The 19,655-nt window shown below is 37.2% G+C and overlaps 1 protein-coding gene across 3 annotated transcripts in view; it reads left to right on the forward strand.

The window, feature by feature from the left end:
• Positions 1-19,655, forward strand: part of SLC25A21 (solute carrier family 25 member 21) — a 309,041-nt gene that overhangs the window by 264,344 nt on the left and 25,042 nt on the right. For all 3 annotated transcript variants that reach the window (XM_083361106.1, XM_083361108.1, XM_083361107.1), the window contains exon 4: positions 12,546-12,612. In XM_083361106.1, the coding sequence (XP_083217232.1) occupies positions 12,546-12,612 (67 nt within the window). The remainder of the gene's footprint in view (positions 1-12,545; positions 12,613-19,655) is intronic.

Here is a 19,655-nt window from a genome sequence, read left to right on the forward strand (position 1 = left end):
TTATCAATATAAAGAAGGGTTGTTTTTCATATCAGTTTTGTCTTTCTTGTACACTAATTTCTCATGATATTTTCTTTGATATGAAGCCAGTTTATAAAAAAATAATAAAGGGCAAGAATGAAGAAATGCATGGGAATAGAACTTAATCTTTAATGTTTTGATCTTTAACCCACCCACCAAATTAATAGAATGCAGTGAACAAAGAGATGTTGTAGCATTCCTGTAGTTTGCATATTCATGTATTTGTCTCTTTTACAAATATTTTATCTATAAACTATATTTATTTGGCCATACAATATGAACATAACACAATTAAAAAAAACTTCTGAGTTTCATTTTAAGAAGGTAGAGCTGCAGTTGTCACAAAAGGCCATCTGCTAGGGAAAGTTAGAGTAGTGTTCTTCATACTTGGCAACTTTTAAGAGTTATGGACTTCAACTCCATTATTCCCATATAATAATATTTCCAATTATTATTATAATTCTGGGAGGTGCACATCTCTTAAAGGTGACAAGTTTGAAAAAAACTGATTTAGAGGGTCCCCTTTACTCAGTTAACTGTACATTATGCCAAGGTAAATGGAGGGCATAAATGGAGAACCCTTTTATGTGGAAAATGGGAGAATACTTCTTACCCTTACTTCTGTATGTGCTTCTAAAAATCAGTTTTCTCTGTTTATGTCTTTATGCTTATCCTCTCCTATACAGCCTGGCATTTTGAACTGGAAGACTTTGAGTCTGCTTTAAGTTCCCTCATTCATTGCTTTGTTTTCAGACCCAACTGAAGTTGACTAAAACTTTGGACGTAACTCTATTATTTATTTTGGATTTTGGCTTATTTTACTTTGGATTCCTTGTGGGAATCTAATGATGTGTTTGTGGTATACTAAAAAGAAAGCAAAGGCTTTGCTTGTGTATGTGCTGCTTTAATGGCTATTCAGTTTTGACCTGGATAAGAGCGACTTCTGAAAAGACAGTACTAATGTACCACTTGTCCGACCCAATTTTTTTTAAAAAAATAGCAATGTTGTTATATGGTAATCCTAACCATGTGAACCAGCTCCATTTATCTTAGGAAATTTATTTCAGTGGAATCATATTTATGGTTAAGGTAATTTATAGCTGCAGTGTCTCAAAATGTACGGGGGGAAAAGAGTGTTTTTCATCTTATATTTTTGCCCTAAGTTCATTATTACCATTAAAAACAAATCTTGCAGATTCTTAATACTTGGAGTAATGAAAAACCTGAGGTCATACCTGAACTAGAGATGCTTATTGCTAATTGAGTCACACAAACCCCAGCTGTGTTTACCTGTCACAATCCATTCCAAGTTAGTAATCTTTATTCCAGTAACTATGGAGTGTTCTTTTCTTAGAATTCATCAATAGTGCTGAAATAAAATACATATCCATCATTTAGCTACTGTCAAAAATGGCATACAATTTGAACATATTTACTTAATCAAACCCTATACATAGGGCATAAAACCTCAGTTTAAAGAAACTCAGGCTAATGATAACAGGTAACAGCAACCAGACACAGAACTGACAATGAAGATATTGAACTAATAAATAGTGTCTCTTTTTTATGACTGAATAAGCAATAAATGAAACAACCATCAAGAAACACACCATACACTACCATTTGGCAAGAAAGCAAAAAAGGCATTGGGGGAAAAAAGCTGTGATGTCTATACTTGTAAATATCAGAATCATGCAGGCAGTGGTTTTCCAGATGGACTTTGAAGTAGTAGGATAAAAAGAGTATTGATGCTTTTAAATTTTGGTTTTGGAGAAGATTCATGAGAATCCCACGGTTAGCCAAGAAAGCAAACTAATTCAGTCTAGAATTCTCAGTCTAAGCACAAATCAACAAAGTCAAACTATCCAATTTTGGACACATTATATGATGACTAGATCTCTTGATGCTGGGAAGGGTGGAAAGAACGGGAAGAAGATGAGCTCAATTATAGCAGTGATGGATGCACAACTGGAAGACCTAGAGGGCCAGATTAGGCAAGGATCATCCTGGAGAAGATCTAATTATGTGGTCCCTAAAAGCTGATGTTGACTTGAGGACCCATAGTCAATCAATCAGTAGAACATGTAAGCAATAAGTTAAGTAAAAGGTTATGAGAAAGCATTTTCACAGTTTGCAGAAAAACATGTTTGTTTTGTATACTTGATCTGGATCTGCTGTTTAAAGACAGTCATTTATCCATTATACCCTGATGAGTATAGTAATAAAATTAGTATCAGAATTCAAAACTCTGTTTTCCTAGTCTCATCTACTTTGAAGGGCTGACATGTATATATGGTTTAGTATATTGTGCAAATTCAGTCAATTGTAGGTTATTAAGAGTTAAATAAGTCATAATGTGATGTGTGGTATGATAGGTTATCAGATGTACTCAAAAGGAGGACCTATCTTCCTTGTTGTCCTCTTGTCCTCCATTTGGCAGGCAAGCCTTACATTCAAATATTGTCCAGCTTACGGAGTATCTCTTCCTGAACAGATTCTCTCAGCAGTCCAACACTTCCCTAATAAATGCTGACCACAAGCTGTGCTCTGTGGCCTTAATTAGTTGATTAGTACCTCCTGTCTCAAATTGATAAGAGCTTAATCAATTACATACTGAAGGCTTTTGCTTCCTAATGGTCTCTAGCACATTCCTGTGATTGAAAAATCAATCATTCCAATGTTCGAAAAGATAATTTCGTATACATTTAGTCTTAAGTAATTTGTTTGTTGTAATTTTTGTCATGGATGCCAGGAAAGTTAACCAATGTGTCCTTTTTTCCAGTCATCTGTGCCCTCATTTTCCTTTTTTTTCCTTTTTCTGACCCTATGTGGATCCTGTGAATTTGACTTTGTTTAGGCTGTGTTGTCTTGCAAGTTTGTTGCAAAATAGTTTTCCTGTATGTCTTCTTCTCATAAGTGTTAGATATAGCTCTAATTATGGATCAAGAATTCATATTGTACTCTTGGTACAAACAACATGCACACCAATAGTCACTGCTTTTTTTGTAAAAGAAAAAGGTGCCAGAACTCACACATGTCATACAACCTGCCTTGCCTACCCTACAAGGTTCCATCCAAAAAAGGTGCCGGAACTCTGTTCTGAGTGTTCTATGGCAAAAAAAGCCCTGCCAATAGTATAATTTTCATTAGAAATGTGCAAACTCACCAATTCAGAAACAAAATTTCCTGGAGAACTCTAGAATATTCTATTTCCCCTTCTGGAACAGGCTGCTCTGGAAGGAGTTTGACAGGAAATGAAAGTTACATAATTTAGTACATATTGAAAAGCTTCTATGTTAGACAAATTAGTTCTGGAAAAATGACAAAATGACCTTAGAATGAGATTGGGGGAGTGTAAACATTCAGATATATTGCAGAATTTTCCATTCTTGAGTTGAGTGGTCTATGTGCCTAGGTTTTATGTTTTTTCTAGGGAAATATTCTACTACTTGTTCCAAAGATATACATGAAATGTGAACAGGATCAAGATTTAACTGGTGTGGTCAGTAATGATTGATCTGACCATATAATTCTAAACTGTGAACTCCAAAACAAGTAAATATATTTACTCACAAGAGTTTAATGAATGCAGTGGGTACAAAATTCTTAAATTAATACAATGTAAGTGATAAATGAGTTTGCAAACAAGAAACATGCAAATATTGTGTGCACAAATGTTTAACATATGTGTTTCAAAGTGCAAATAGCTTCAGACAAAATCACCTGTAGCAATAGCTCTCTACATATCAATTATTAACAGAGAAATTAGAACTTTTCAATATATTTGAGTGCAAACAAGACTTGTAGAATTACACATGTAATGATATGACTTCAAAATTAATTTTTAAAAATTCAGTGTATTTTACTATCTTAAATTCTTTTTATTTTACTTTTTAAAATTCTTAATTTAAGAGGCAGCTAGTTACCATTAGCTTCACATAATGAGTGCATGTGGGTATACAGATCCAAAAGATGGTAAATATTTTATCCAAATGCTATTAATATGTAATGAAAACATGCCCTTCTTAATCCATTCTTTGTGATCATATTAATCACATTAGTATGTGTTCATCAAAACTGTCTGCAGACTCAGCATGGGCTTACAAAGGTTTGCTTTTTGGATATCAGAAGTAAGACAAAATATTGCCATATCTTTATACACGAGAAAAGTTTGAGAGACATTTCTTACATTCTTCAAATCAAATAGTCATAGGTGTGGTACAATATTTAAGCAGTGGCTGCTTCCTGCTGTACCTGTTATGCAAAGGGCAGTTTTGTTAGCAAAGCCAAAAAGAATCCTACTCTAATTTTTTGTTGTTGCAGTGTTTGGACAGCTAAAAATGCATCCTGAACACTCAGCCAATTCTGACAATCTGAGATATAAAAAGGTATTTTTCTATCACAGAAGCTTTAGGCAAAGTTTTTCTTGGCATGCCTGCATTTTCCTCCAGTAAATAGACGGTCAACTATGGAAAAGCCAAGGAAGTTTGTCAGAAGCGTACATTTGAGAAAGTGGCAGAATACAATTGATGCTCAGTGAATATATGTATCTCAGCTGCTTTTAATTAATAACTCATAAATTTTAACACATTGGTTATTTTCAACAGATTAATTAATTGATGAGTTTTAAATTCCTGTCTCAAAACAGCAATTGGGGGACCATTTGGAGGGGGCGTCTCTTTTCTTTTCTTGTAGTCAGTTTCCCCCCTCCTCCAAGAAATGGATTATTTGCAGGCTGCAGGATCTTCATCAAGTTGCAAACGCACTGTAGCAACTAGTCTTTTGTTGTTGCAGTTACCATTTTGGATTATTCCTTCCCAATTCAGCTTGCTTTCTGTCCTGTCTATTTTTAAGCAGTTCCTTGATGCCTCTAAACTGTTGCGCTGGGTTTCTGCATTATTATAAGAAGGCATTGGGGAAGCGGAATGGCCATTAAGGGCCATTGGTGCCGCTTCTGCTCTCAATAAATGTCATAACATTTTGGGAGGGGGAAGGAAAGGCTTCTGTCCACTGTGAAAGCTTAATTTCCTTAAAACTAGTAAGCCATTTTTGCTCTTATCCTTTTTATATCCACCACATTTCTGCCTGCCAGCACGTTTCCCACACGAATCAATTAGGTTCAATTATTTTGGCTATCTCCCATTCTTTGCCTGCCAAATGAATTAGGGTTAAAATTATTGGTTGCCAGTTGCCAGTTGCTTCTGCAAACATACACACCCAGGCCATAATCGCAACAAGGATATTACACTAATTAATAATGTTTGCAGTGGTTTTTTGGACATGAAATGTTAACAATAGTGGCAGGTAAAAAAAAGAACCCCGAACTATCATTTTAATCCATTTGTCTGCACAAAAATTGGAACATCTTAGACCCAAGTCATTTCTATCATGTCTCATGTTACAGTAATGTAACTGCCATAGAAAACACTCCCAACAGAAAATTGTAGATCTGTAAATTTACTATAGAAATCCATAATGGATAGACAGAAAGAAAAGAAAAAAGTTACACATCATATTAACCCTTCTTATCCTTGGGCTTTATGGCTGTTCCATCCCAGGTCTAAATAAGAAATCTTTGTTCTATCAGGTATCTGCTGAAAAATGTACTGAAAATGAACATTATGATTTATTTAGATCTTCAGGCCTTACCTTCAAATGTTAACCAATCTTCTCATTAACCAGATGTTGTTATTGTTCAACTCCAGAACTCAGGTATTTCCAATTAAGTTGTCAGGGTCCTTTCTGATGTTCTCCAAACAGCAATGCAAAGCTTCCATATTACCAGCACTTTGCTAAAAGTTTCCTACAGACCTACAGTAGAATGTAGAAATGGTGGGACAATCATTAAATCTTTGCTTTAATGGTTACAGCATGAAACAGTGATGCTACAATAAAGTAGGAAAAAAGGAAAGCATTTCCATTAGGGTTAGAGGAGAGAACTCTGGATGGGCATGTAAAAGCTTCCATATTTGCAAACATGAAGGGAAAGGAAGGGAAGGGAAGGGAAGGGAAGGGAAGGGAAGGGAAGGGAAGGGAAGGGAAGGGAAGGGAAGGAGCAAGGAGGAAAAGAAACAATTCCTAAAAAGAAAAGATAGGCACTGGATTCCCACATGAAAGGAGGCAATGTGGACTGCCTCCTTTCCTGGAAAAACAGGAGCAGGGGAAACAAATCAGGGCCCATAGAGATTGTAGCTCAGAGTAGGCACCAGTTTAGCCCTGTTACCAAACAATTGTAATCGGGACTGGAATGTTTAAAGCTGGCTTCAGAAACGGTCAGGAACAGCACGAGACAATTTAGGCTGCTGTACAGAATTGCCCTAGGTAAAGTGGTTCACTCATTCAGAGTAGAAATCCTAGGAATACTGTTTATTTTATAGCTGCTTTGTGACTTAACTCAATTTACTAAAATATATATCTGCCACAAGTGCAGCATACTACAGTGACTGCAATTGTATTTTTTTTTTAAGTTAATAGAGCAGGAAAATCTGAAAAAAAAATTCTAAAGTTCAGAACAAGATGTAAATTTCTGAACCACTAAAAAATACTCCAGATATTTAGCAAAGTACACAGCTGAGATCATAAGAAACATCTTCCTTATTATGTGCGTATCTCTATTCACATGCTATACTTTTCATATGTTGATATGTTTATGGGTGACATAAATTTGCACATAAATTTCAACATAAAGTGTCACTGCAAATTGCATAAAGAAAGGTAAGGTTTGGGTTGTACACTTAAAAAATGAAAAGTTTATTATTTCCAATTTCACTTTCTGTTGCTAAAGAAATAGAATATTTCTTTCTTATCTTTCCTCCTCCGGTAGAATATATTGTTTGATGTGTCTAATATGGGAAAGGCAGTTAAAATTTCACATAAGACTGTCTGGGATTTTTTGAGCAAGAGACAGCAAAGTCTCTTAATACCTGTAGAAGGAAATCTCAATCTTATGCCACAAAATCAGTTAGGTGAATGATGGTGGTAAATTTGATGAATATTCTCATTCCAAATTTACACTGATACTGATTTTTTGGTGCCCTATATGTTTAATAAATTATTATGATTATTACTTTCATCAGGTTTTTGGGCTAACCTACTGGATTTTGAGACAATTCTATTATTTATTTATTTTATTTATTTTATTTTAATTCCATTTATATCCCGCCCTTCTCCGAGGACTCAGGGCGGCTTACAAGCTTAGCAGTAGCCTTCATTCTATGTATATGCCTGCTTATTAGGGCTTTCACACACACACCCAAGCGGCATTATTACAAAGTCAGCTTAATTGCCCCCAACAATCTGGGTCCTCATTTTACCTACCTCGGAAGGATGGAAGGCTGAGTCAACCTTGAGCCTGGTGGGATGCGAACCTGCACTAATTGCAGGCAGCTGGTGTTACTTAAGGAGGCATTAGCCCACTGCTCCACCAAGGCTCTTTTTAAGCCCACTGCTCCACCAAGGCTCTTTTTAAAGAATTTTTCACTGTAGAATATATAATGCATTAGAATTTTTTTCCATCTTAGTGTCTAACTTTTTTGTACAATGTAGGTAATTTCCTTTTTAAATAGTGATAGGCTTGCGATAGTAGTGAATATCTGTAGCTCAGGTGTAGGATGAAAGTGGAAGTTCATTCTCCGAGCTTGTGGGTTGGTTTCTGAACATTTCAATACCAGGCTTGGTAACATCTTCAGCTGAATTTAGGGGATGTCAGTGTCAGTATTCTTCTGCTTATAAGGGTTTGTCATAGGCTTCTCAATTATTTTATGGGCTCCTTCCCCTTCCTACGGGTGTGTTTCAGTGTTCACATGAATGGAAAATATTAAGACTTTCTTTACCGAGAGCTGCTTCAATACATGTTGAAAGGATCAAGATAAAATACTCCATGCTGGATGGTATTTGAAGTTTGTTAGTTCAGCTTATCTTGCCCCCCAACCCCCAAATGTTGCAGGATGGCCTCGATGGCTGTGGGACTGCCTCTGGAAGCCATCTCCTGCAGACTTGTGAATTTGGTTGGCCACTATGAAAATGAGACTGCTGAACTACATGGGCCCAGGATCTGATCCAGCAGGCACTGCTTATGTTCTTATGAGATACGGAATGCAAAATACAAATTTGCACTCTTATTGGAAATTCAGTTGAAATAAGGTTTGTTGATTTAAGTAACATCTCATGTTCTCTCAGCACTTTTATTCTGTCCAAGGCAGCAAGCTATTTATATTAGCTATTAAATATGATCAAATACTAAGTTCCACTGCAAGTCTAGAATTAAAAGCTATCAAATCTAACATGTGGAACTATATTTTAGATACTGCAGAAAATAATTGAACTCAGAGGAATTTGTGGGATTCATTAGGACTTTGATCCTAATGAAGAGGTTTGGCTCTAGCCGAGCAGACTTCAATGTTAGAGTGCACAATTAGGCGATGCAGTACAGAATAATAAGTAAATGTTTACTATCGTCGCAAAGATGCAGTTTGTATGTGGTGCAATTGCCCACTGCAGTTCAGAACAGTCACTATAAATAACAAGACAAACTTTATAGTAGGTTGCTACTGAAATACCCCTATTATGATATACGTGTGCAAACAACAACGTTCTTGCCAGTGCTTTTTTTGTAAAATAAAAAGGTGCCGGAACTCACAGACGTCATACAACCCACCTTGCCTACCCTACAAGGTTCCATCCAAAAAAGGTGCCGGAACTCCGTTCTGAGCGTTCTATGAGGAAAAAAGCCCTGGTTCTTGCTTAGAAATGTGTAGGTGACTAAATGTGGATTAGCTAACAGTTTTGTACTGTTTGAAATCCCATAGGTGAAACTGACGTGTATAAGATTGCTTGTATGTATTATTGGGGTCTTTCATTACTTAGCACATCCAAGCCTATCTATCCAAGACTGCAGATTCTCAATAATGTTTTGAAAACTTTTAGCCTGTATCCTGACAGAGTAGAGGAAGAGACCCAAACCCAGATGAGAAAAGGGAGAACAGCACTGCAAGTTTTGCTCAGGATAGTTCTCCAATAATACCAAAATAAGAGTTTTTCCAGAGTTTTGAGTAATATTGGTTTATATGCTTAATGTATAGTTTATAAATTGCCTATAGCTGCAAAATGAGACTGTATGGCACATACATTTTTTTAAAAAAAGATTTTAATAAAACAAACCTCAGAGGACGATCACTTTAAATAATGCACCTGAATAAATTCTAAACTTCCCTGGATTGAAGTAGGATATTCTCACTCTGACTATCCCGAATGCCTTTAATTCGGTGTATGAAGTCTGGAGGTACTAGTACATCCAAATTGAAAAGCCTGGGGTCCTTGAAACATGAGTTCTGTTTTCAACTGCATTCAATTAACTGTTGAACATGCATTTTGTATGCTTTATTTCAATTTTTACAGCTAAATTTCATCCATACTATGGAGTTGTATTCACAATGCTAAATGTTACACACATTATCATTAAACAATTTTTTCTTAATGCAATTCTAAAATGAATTTGTGTAAATTCATACATACTTGAATAATACATCCAGTTAATAATAATTGAAATTGAAGTAAAAGAGAAACCAGCAAATGAGATGAATTTCACTTTGCTAGTCCAAAGTAATCTCTCTTTCATTCATTTTTAAAAATTTACTCTATATCTAATGAAAAATCCACACTGTATATAAAATAGAGTTTTTAAATTTAAGAAGAATGATAATTGTAAGAGTTTATTATATTTTATTTCAGGTTACTGATATGCCTTAAAACATTAACTGCTAAACTGACTTTATTTTAGTTACTGAAAGCCTAACTCCTGCAGGTTTATTTCTCATAATTATAAAAGCAAAAAAAAGAAAGAAAGAAAGAAAGAAAGAATACGAAGAAGCAAGCAACAAAAGCTTTCAGACTTTTGATTTCTTTTGAATAAAAATTGGACTGACTGTATTCAGGTTGCAGTGGAAATATGAATTGCACAATACAAGGAATGCAAAAAACACAAACAAAACAAAACACCAAAAAAAACCCCAAACCCTTATCTCCAATTTGCCTGACTGAAAAGATCCTCTGAATTCCAGTAATGTACATTTAGCACACTGATCATTCTGTACATCTACACTGCCGAGCTCTGTAATTCATCTAAATTATGTGAAGCCCTGATTCTTGCAAGGCAAGTCAATATGGCCCTAAAGGTACTTTCTGTCATTGTTTCAATTACAGAGCTATGTGGGTAACAGGCTTGGATTTGACAGCAACTGAAGAAAGAGGATATTATATGCATGCCTTCAATCAGCTTTGTATTTGATCCTTAAAGGGAAAATTATGTGAGAGACAGGGGAGGAAAACAACAAACTAAGCAAGATCCCAATTTCAATATAATTTGGAGAAAATAACTGATTTGGGTTGGACATTTTGCCAAAATGGATGACTCAAGGCTTCCAAACAAGAAATGGAAACCAGAAGGATGCCTAAAGCCTTAAAGAAGAACAAATTGGGAAGATATGATTGACTGTAATGTTTCAAAATCAACTATAGCAAAGACAAATTTGGGTGGTTGCCCAGAACACAATTGAATGGTGATGTTCATTTAGATGCTTAATGTTGAAACAAAATAATGCAATTTTAACTGTGCTTCACTTTAACATGTAATTGTTAACTCTTTCAAATTCAAAAATATGATCTTGGGGGCTGGAATTGTGCTTGTCCTAGAGTGGCAACAAAAGTATAAAAACAGTCTAAATAAAGACAGAGCAGGCAGAAAAAAAGTGTTTAATCTAAAACAGAAAATATTTCAGATTTGTAAAACCTTCAGAACCATCTGTGTATCAGTCATCAGTCATCAGCACAATACCTGATTAAATCTAACTATAAAAGTAATAACTGGGGGGGAGACTGTTGGTAATAATTATAAAAGTAATGGGGTATCTGTTGCGTACTTGAGGACATATTTTGATTAATATTTGGGTAGCGGACCTACCTGTATCTTCTAAAATCTCAGTGGTCATTTCCTGCACTCTGTGACTATAAAATAACTGCCTCTGACATCTGGATGCATTTTCTCTACTATTTGTAATTTCTATAAGCAATGAGTTTATCTGTCCTTTGAGCTATCTTTAAATTAAACCATACTCAGTATAACAGTAGCACACAATGTATGCATATATGAAGTGAAAACTAGGCAGGCTTCTGACTATTGCTGAAAGTCATGTGAAAATTACAAAATATTAGAAACTTTTAAAAACACACTGTTCCGGTATAAAGCAAGGTCCATCCTCAATCTGACTACAGAACCAAAAAGATACTTGAGAGGAGAGACATGTCTTTCTCTGGCCTTGAACAGTCATTCACACTGGGCATCAGACATGTTTCCCTGGGAAGGGTATTCCATAAGCAGAGCCCTGCCAACTAGAAGCCCCCATTCCTTGCTCCTGGCAGGGTCAGACCAAAAGATTCACCCAAGAGGACCCCAGGCAAGTTCTTAATTGGAAGAGGCATCGCTGAGATATCCCAGCTGTTCAGAGCTTTAAAAATCAATAACATAGCTTGGAAACGGATTGGCAACCATTGCAGCTACCGAAGCCTTGGTATAATTTTTGCTCATTCTTAATCCCGTCTCTTGAAAATCTTCTAAGGTTGGATAAGGTCTGTAAGAAGGAAGGAGGGAAAGAGCGGCACAGTGCATATTTCTTTCCTCTGTGTGATCCACCCCACAGGATTTGCTATGGACTGCCTTTAATAAAAGCACTGAGGTGCATTTGTTGTGTCTTAGAAAGCAGCAGTGCCTTTTAGAATCCGCTTTCACTATTTTCTTTAAAGGAAATCTAGTTATAAAATGGTAACAAAGGGCCACAGGAGGACAGTATAATGCTATACAGATTCCACACAAAAACTCAGATTCAGTTGACTTGACATAAGTAAGTGAACTGGATTGGTTTAAGGAAAATATGCTCAAATCTAATAATAAAATTAAATTGCCAAGTAGTCAACTTGCACATTGAATCACATTTCCAAAGAACCAAAATGTCTTCTCCAAGCCTTCTTTTCACTTTTTGTAATCATTTTTCTTTATTAAATATGATGTTGCCAGCCTGAAGCCTGACTACTTAAGCAGTCAGCAGTAAATAAATCAATCCTACCCCCCACCTCGTTCTCTCTTTCGCAGAAAAAGTTGCTTTCTATTTACAAAAAAAGTAATCTAATCTGCATAGGTTCTATGGGTTGCATTTGTGTTTAGTTGCAATTATGCTTCTTGTTTTAGTGTAAACTAAAATTTGGACTACAGTCCTCAAAGAATTTATTCCAGTTTAATCCTGTTGAAGTCAGTGGTATTATCTCAGGAAAATTTTAGGACCGCAGCAATAGTTACACAATATGTACAAAACCAGAACTCAGTTGTTGACAATAAGGGCTGTTCTGAATAATTAAGAAAGCCTTGAGATTAGTTGTTTTATTCTGAAATGAAAACAGAATTACCACTTGGCTAATGTTCATACATACCTGGGTATTTTTTTTAATGTTCTTTTTTGTCTTTCTTTATTCAATAGCTTGTTTGGTTTCTACAAAGGTATCCTCCCTCCAATCTTGGCTGAAACACCCAAAAGAGCAGTAAAGGTAAGTCAATCTCCATGCTCCCCAAAGAGAGAAAAACTGGGATTACTGTGAGGTCCTTGGTACTCTCTTGAGTGTTGTTGCTTACTTGCAGATGTTTCATTATCTGACTAGGTACAATCATGAGTGCACAGCTGAACCACAGTTCAACTCTGAGCTACAAATATTCTCTTCTAACTGGGATTACTATAAGTAAGAAAGTAATTTTACTTCCCTTCCAAAATATCTATCCAGAGGACTTTAGGAGGGAGTGGAGAAGTCTCTCCAGCTGTGGGTGCAGAGGAATTCTACAGCTGCTAACTAGCAGGCATGTCTCCCTACGTTGTCTCAGGAAAACTCTGCATCTTAAATTTACTGCCTGGGCTCCAAATAGGCTTTCCTAGATATGGACAGGTGCAGTGTCCATAGGGCATGGTCAAAACAGTCAGTGATAACCACTATGGACATTTTTAGTGATTTGTCACTTAAACAGAAAGCAGAGACGCCACAGCAAATTAAGGAAAGTGTTGAATCCATTGAAAACAAAGCCCTTTCATTTCCATAGCCAGCATAAGAATAAAATGAAGCCAGCCCTGAAGTTGGCCACCTCCTCCTCCCTCCAGCACGACCCCCCACAGCTTCTGCCGGGTTTATTCATTTATTTTAGAAAACGTTTAGGACTTGCTTTCTCTGTGCTTATACAGAATCGTATTAAAGCAATATAAATGATACAATCCAGACTATTATTTTTTTTTTAAAAAAAAATAAACAGCGCATCAGGGAAATGTCACACTGGGGCTAGATAAATGCAAGACTGTGTCCTCAAATATTGGAATCTGTTGGAAAATAAATGAAGATTTAAGCAACTTTCAATGGAGCTTTGCAACAAACTGCAATGGTGTTGATTGTCTTTGTTTAGAGTTCTGCCTTTCTGTTTCAATTCTTTCTTTTTTCTCCTCTGCATTTCTTTTAGGTTTTTTTCTTCCTGTGAGTTAGCATTTTATACATATGAAGTTATAATTGGGGTATTTTTTCAGGAGGTTTCCATTTTGCTTTTGGGAGGGGGGGAATGGAACAATCCTAGATACATTATTTTTTTTTATTGAAAAGTTTTAAAATACAGTTTTCCTTTAAAAAACCCCCCTTCCCCCTCCCTGCTCCCCCCCCCACCTCCCCCCAACCTCCCTCCCTCCTCCCCTCCCTCCACCCCCCCTCCCCACCCCCCGACTTCCCAGAGCTAAATACAAGGTATATATATATAAAAAGGCAATCATAAACAGCCATATACTAGCAACTATAAATTCTAAAATCCATCACTCTCTAGCTTATATAGGATAAGACACACCTTAACAATATTAAATATATATAAAAAACTAGAATAAAAAAAGAAAAAAAAACGAAAGAAGACTTATTCGAATGCTACATAAAACTTCTTAACCCTATACTTGTTCTGGATAAACTCAATCCATTTTCTCCATTCCATAATATAACGTTCTTGCGAATGATCCTAGATACATTATTGTAAATCTTCAAAGTAGTTTATCTTTCTTCCTCTGGGGAAAAATACTATTAGGGAAAACACAGTCAAAAAGGAACACCAAACATTCTTATATTTAATTCAGAGCTAGACCTACACTATTGAGAAGTTTAACACTGAGTTAGCATTTTATATCATTGATTAGCTATAATGACATTTTGGCATTCATCCCCCCCTTAAGAATTTCCTTTTATGTTGCAAGTCTTTTGAGGTCTCCCCAACAGTGCCCTTTGGATGATGGCTCTGTAAACATGAGAAGATTTAAACTGGAAATATAAGAGATTATGATCCCTTTAATAATGTAAGCTAAACTGCTTAAAGCACTTTAAAAAATATAGAAAGCTGAGTGTCTTGCAGATGCCACACTATATTATTGACAGTACTAGCCTGATTTTACCTCCTAGAAGATGTAGGGAAAAAAGTCTTCATCATGGTTCATCCAAGCGGGGAATAAACATGACAACTGCTTTGGGAAGAAGGTTGTAGTTTATTACAGAGGAAAGCCAGACAGAAGTATGGATCCAACAGAAAAAGGACTGACCACATGTGGGTAGTGGGTTTTTATACCCCCTGGACCCTATCGTTTTAAGTTATTTCCGGTTCCTGTGTCACATATTCTGTCCTGAATCCAGGTGTGCCCTTCTAGGAATCTTGCTGGTTGTATGTCCCAGCCCCTGCTTCCCTGGGGCTGGGGTATGTCTTTGTCTTTCCTAAGCGTCTAGCTCCAACCTTCTTGATGGCTCACATTTGCATGTCTATAGAACTGGTTTTCTGCTTGGGGGGAAGGAGACCTAAGACAATTAAGAAACCTGGGCATGCTTTCCTAGTTCTTCAATTTCTTTTTAGGAAATATATTTTTCTGCCCTTTTAATATTTCCTTCTCTGGGGAGCTGACTTCCCACAAAGAGATGCAACTCAATACCTGGTAGCTTTCTTACATTTCCAGTACAGCTGTTGTTGTTGTTTTGCTAGGCATAGTTTGAAAAAAAAAAAAATAACATGGCGTGCTTGTTTTTGATAAATGATAATTTGCATACATGTGCACAAACATCTCACACATTTTGTGACAAATAAAATATGCTTATAAATAAACCTCTCACACAGCAATGAGCACATTAAGCTGATACAAACATTTTGTTAAGTGTGGACTTACATTATTGTAGAAAGAAACTTGCTCTGGAAAAAGATTTTCAGTTTTTTCAGTGTTAAATAGTGGCTAAATCATTGGGAAATTTTATATAGTCCTGTTTTATTAAGAGTTAATTACTTTTGGAAATGAAAGTCGGGGTTTTCTGATCACAGAATTTCACATTTGGAGGCTTGGGGCGTGTACCAGATATTCCTTGGAATCGCTTCCACATTTGATACTGTAATTTAAGTTCTATTGTGGTAATTTTGCACAGCTGCATCTCTACCTGCCATTTTCATCTTGGTTACTTTCAGAGAAAAGCTGCCTTGAATTATAGAACTGCTGTGCTGATAAAAGATCATTCAGATAAACAAACAAGCCTGAGTTCCTGTTGAGAAGGAAAAATATAATTGTCTATTCCTTTCGTAAATCCATTTGCATGTAAAAATAAAGCCATTATAATTAAGGTAGTATGTCACTTGGACGCCATGTGTCAAAGACAATTTCATTTTGAAGAGTTCAGATCCTTTCTCACTGTGTTTGTGCCTCTTTCTGTCTTTCTTCCTCCACCCTCCTAAAAGAAAGCTGGTAACTCTGAAGGATGAAAAGCCAAACTTTATAGCCCAGATTTCGTCTGGACTTGAAGAAAAGACATGAACGGTGCCCGTACAATGGTTAACAGATGATCTTGTTGGGTGAATACATCTTTTGCATGTGTTCCCAGACTTTTTTATATTAAGGTTATTGGGACATATGGTAAATACCGGATATCTCCCCCACCCCCATGGAACTTAGATTTATAAGTGTCTTTGCCAGATGAACAGCATCTTTCTTTTGATTTTATGATGAAAACGCTTTTTAACTTAATGGAACTTTTAGAATTCTTAAGCAATAAAAATATTTAGAGATGTTCAGTAAAGTAAACTATAGTAAGCCATGCAAGGAAAAATTACTAGGGTTTGTTTGTTTGGGGTTTTTTTTGGACAAATTAAATTTGCAACTTGGTTGTTTTCTCCAGTTCAACTAGATATTTGCTTTGGTTTTGTTCAGCTTCAGAAATGTAGTAAAAAACAAAATTTCTACATAACTTATTTTTTAAATGAGTTTAGAAAACAACTTTTTTTAAAATGTTTGTATTCAAAATATGACAATGGAAACATGAGCAACATAAAAATTCCATGACCTTCGCTCATTTCGTAGGGACTTGAAAACTTGGTTTTTTGAGTTGTCTGGCCCAGACTGAGGGGTTTTAATTTTTAATTAATGGGGTTTTAGTTAAGTTCAGGTATTAATTTAATCTTAGTTTTAATCATTTTTAATTGTATATGATGTATTTTAACTTTTAATTTTCCCTGTAAACCGCCCTGAGTCCTACGGGAATAGGGCGGTATATAAATTTAAAAATAAATAAATAAATAAATAAATAAATAAATATATTTCATGAAAATCTAACTGATTTCTTGTGCCAAGTACTTATAGTTACGCTTCCTTAATTTTTTCAACCTGTCTCATCAACCGGCTGATTTTTGCAATTTTTTCAAATCAACTGTTTACTTTTCTTGAATAATGAACCAAATTTTATACCTACTTTCGCAGGAATAAGCCCCACTGGACTTCAATTCTAAATAAACTAGTCATAGAAAAGTTGGTAGCAAATGTATTATTAATATTTCTAGACTTCATGCACTACCATTAAGTTAATTAATAGTTGCTAATGAATTAGCTGCGATGCACAATGTTTAATGCTGGTGAAAAATGCTATGGAGCATTTTCTTAATACTTGTATTATATCTCGTTCTATTAATATTTTAAAAGTCATTTATTTACCACAAAGGTTGCTTGAGCCTCAGACATTTCTGGCTTGTTCATTGAAGTATCAATATTGTTATTAGGCTTCTGAACAAAATAAAATAATTTGCATTCCTTTACAAATGCTCAGCTCAGCCAACCTCCTATCTGTTGGAGATGAATTGTTATAACAAATTAAAAAAAAAAATATATCACCAAGTGCTCTTCTTGCCAATAACCTGCTGATTGGCTACCTCTGTCTTCCCTATGCCTTATTTTCTTTGTCCTTTAATTTTAAAAGTTTTGACTACCAAGTAAATCTGCATTTGGATCTGTGCTGTGGATTTGCATCTGAAGTGCTAACTCTACAGACCACTGGCCTGTATGCACTTTACAGAGTTACCAATCGATAGTGTAATGGGGCTGGCTGAAGGGCTTTGCAGAAGCCTGGCCAGGGAGAGGGAAGCTCGGACAGCTGCTGCAGGCTTTGGCCGTGGCAGGTGTGGATCCGGTGGAAGAAAAGAAAAAGGAGGAAAGAAAGGGGTGGGGGAGGTTGTTGTTGCTGTTTGTTGGAGAGGGAGCAGGTTTCTCCCCCCACACCACTGGTTTCCAAACGGCCACTGGGAAATCATTGAGTACTGCTGCTATGACTGCCTGGGGCTGTTAAACACCACCATGTATTGACTATCAGGCTAGTTCTTGAAAGCCCCTTTTGATGACAAAAGTCTGCCACCTCCTCATTTTGCGTGAGCTTCTGCTAGAAAAGACACTTTACTAACACCTAGAGGGTGCAGCTGCAGAACTCAATGGGGGGGAGTGGAACTGGGAGGGACTGGGCTTTGGCAGCCTCTGAGGGGGTAACGCTACACATGAGGTGCTTATCCAGGATTCCCTGCCTCCCCACGCCTTAGTAAGGGAGGGTTGGTTTCGTGTAGGGATATGAGCTAGGGGAACAAAATGGACTCTAACGCAGCTATCAGGTGGTGCGAAGAGCAGAATAGTGAAGTAAGGACAAGCGTAGTAATTGATGTTCCTGGTGATGTTTGGTCAGAGGAGTGAATTTTACAGACATTGAGGGGTTTTGTCCTGGATCAGAGGGTATATGTGATAGATATGGGGGTGGATCGGGATTCCCCCTCTCCCATTTTTATGTACTGCTGGAATGGAAAAAGAGTATTCTGGAGTGCTTTCAGGTTGAAAGTTTGCAACTGACAGAAGATGTCAGAGGCCTTGGGGGGGTGTTATATCAGGAACATGAGCAACAGTTGAAGCCCATTGCATATATCAGCAGGGGATAAACCCCCAGGGGAAAAGAATTATCCCACTCATAAGCTGGAATTTTTGGCACTCAGGTGGGTGATTGTGGATAAGTTGAAGGATTATTTGTATGGGGCAGAGTTTGAGGTTAAGACAGATAATAATCCACTGACGTACTTGCTCACAATCACTAAACTTGATGCCATGGGGCATCAATGGTTGGCTGCCCATTCATTTTGTGATATTGCCCGGGCGTGAGGAACATGGATGCAGACGCTTTGTCAAGGAGGCCCTAGGATTCAGGGGCAGGTGTTAGAGAGTGGACGCAATCGCCCCCTGATAGCATTAAAGTGCTGTATCAAGGGGTTGAGCGTTGAACTAGGGGAGCAATTGGGGCTGAATAGACGGGTGTTAGTACTGCAGGTGTCCCCAAATTATACTGTAATCCCATTCAGGTCAGAGGGGAGGGCAGGATTGGCCTGACTAAGAAAGATCTGAGGAGGGACCAGGCAAAGATCCCCTCTGTGGCCTGGTCGAAAAGTGGTCAGTGGGAGGGTCTACTTGCCGATTCGCCAAGAGGAACCTGAGTGCTGTATAAGGAGAGGGATTGCTTACAGCTTCGCAATGGAGTGGTTTATCGGAGGGGCCCTTCAGATGGGCTTGAAGAAAGGTGGCAACTCTTGCTTCTGGAGAAACACAGAGAAGCAGTGTTGATTGTGCTACACGACGAGCATGGGCATTTGGAGCCAGAAAAGACTTTTAAGTTAGTAATGGATCGATTCTACTGGCCCTGCATGAAGACCGAAGTCGGGGACAATTGTAGATCTTGTCTGCGTTGCATCCAGAGGAAAACCCTACCTTTAAGGGCTGCGCCAATGGGCCATTTGCAAAGTTATGGGCCCTTTGATTTGGTTTGCATTGATTTTCTTTGCTTGGAACTGGATGTAAGTGGGCAAGGAAACGTATTGGTCATGACTGATCATTTTACCCATTATTCTCAGGCCTTCCCGACAAGAGATCAGCGCACTGTTACGGTAGCCAAAGTATTGGTAGAGAAGTTTTTTGTACATTATGGGGTGCCTCAGCACATATATTCTGACCAAAGGAGGGACTTTGAAAGCAGGCTTGTTAAACAACTATCGGGTTTACTGGGCATTCTGAAGTCCTGTACCACCCCTTATCATCCACAAGGAGATCCACAGCCTGAGAGGTTTAATCTTACTCTTTTGGACATGTTGGGGACACTCACTGAAGAACAGAAACAACACTGGACCCAACATATTTCTATCATTGTCCATGTATATAACAGCACAAGGAATGATGCCACTGGGTATTCCCTGTATCGGTTGATGTTTG

The sequence above is a fragment of the Vipera ursinii genome (genome assembly GCF_947247035.1).
Source record: "Vipera ursinii genome assembly, chromosome: 1".
NCBI lineage: Eukaryota > Metazoa > Chordata > Lepidosauria > Squamata > Viperidae > Vipera > Vipera ursinii.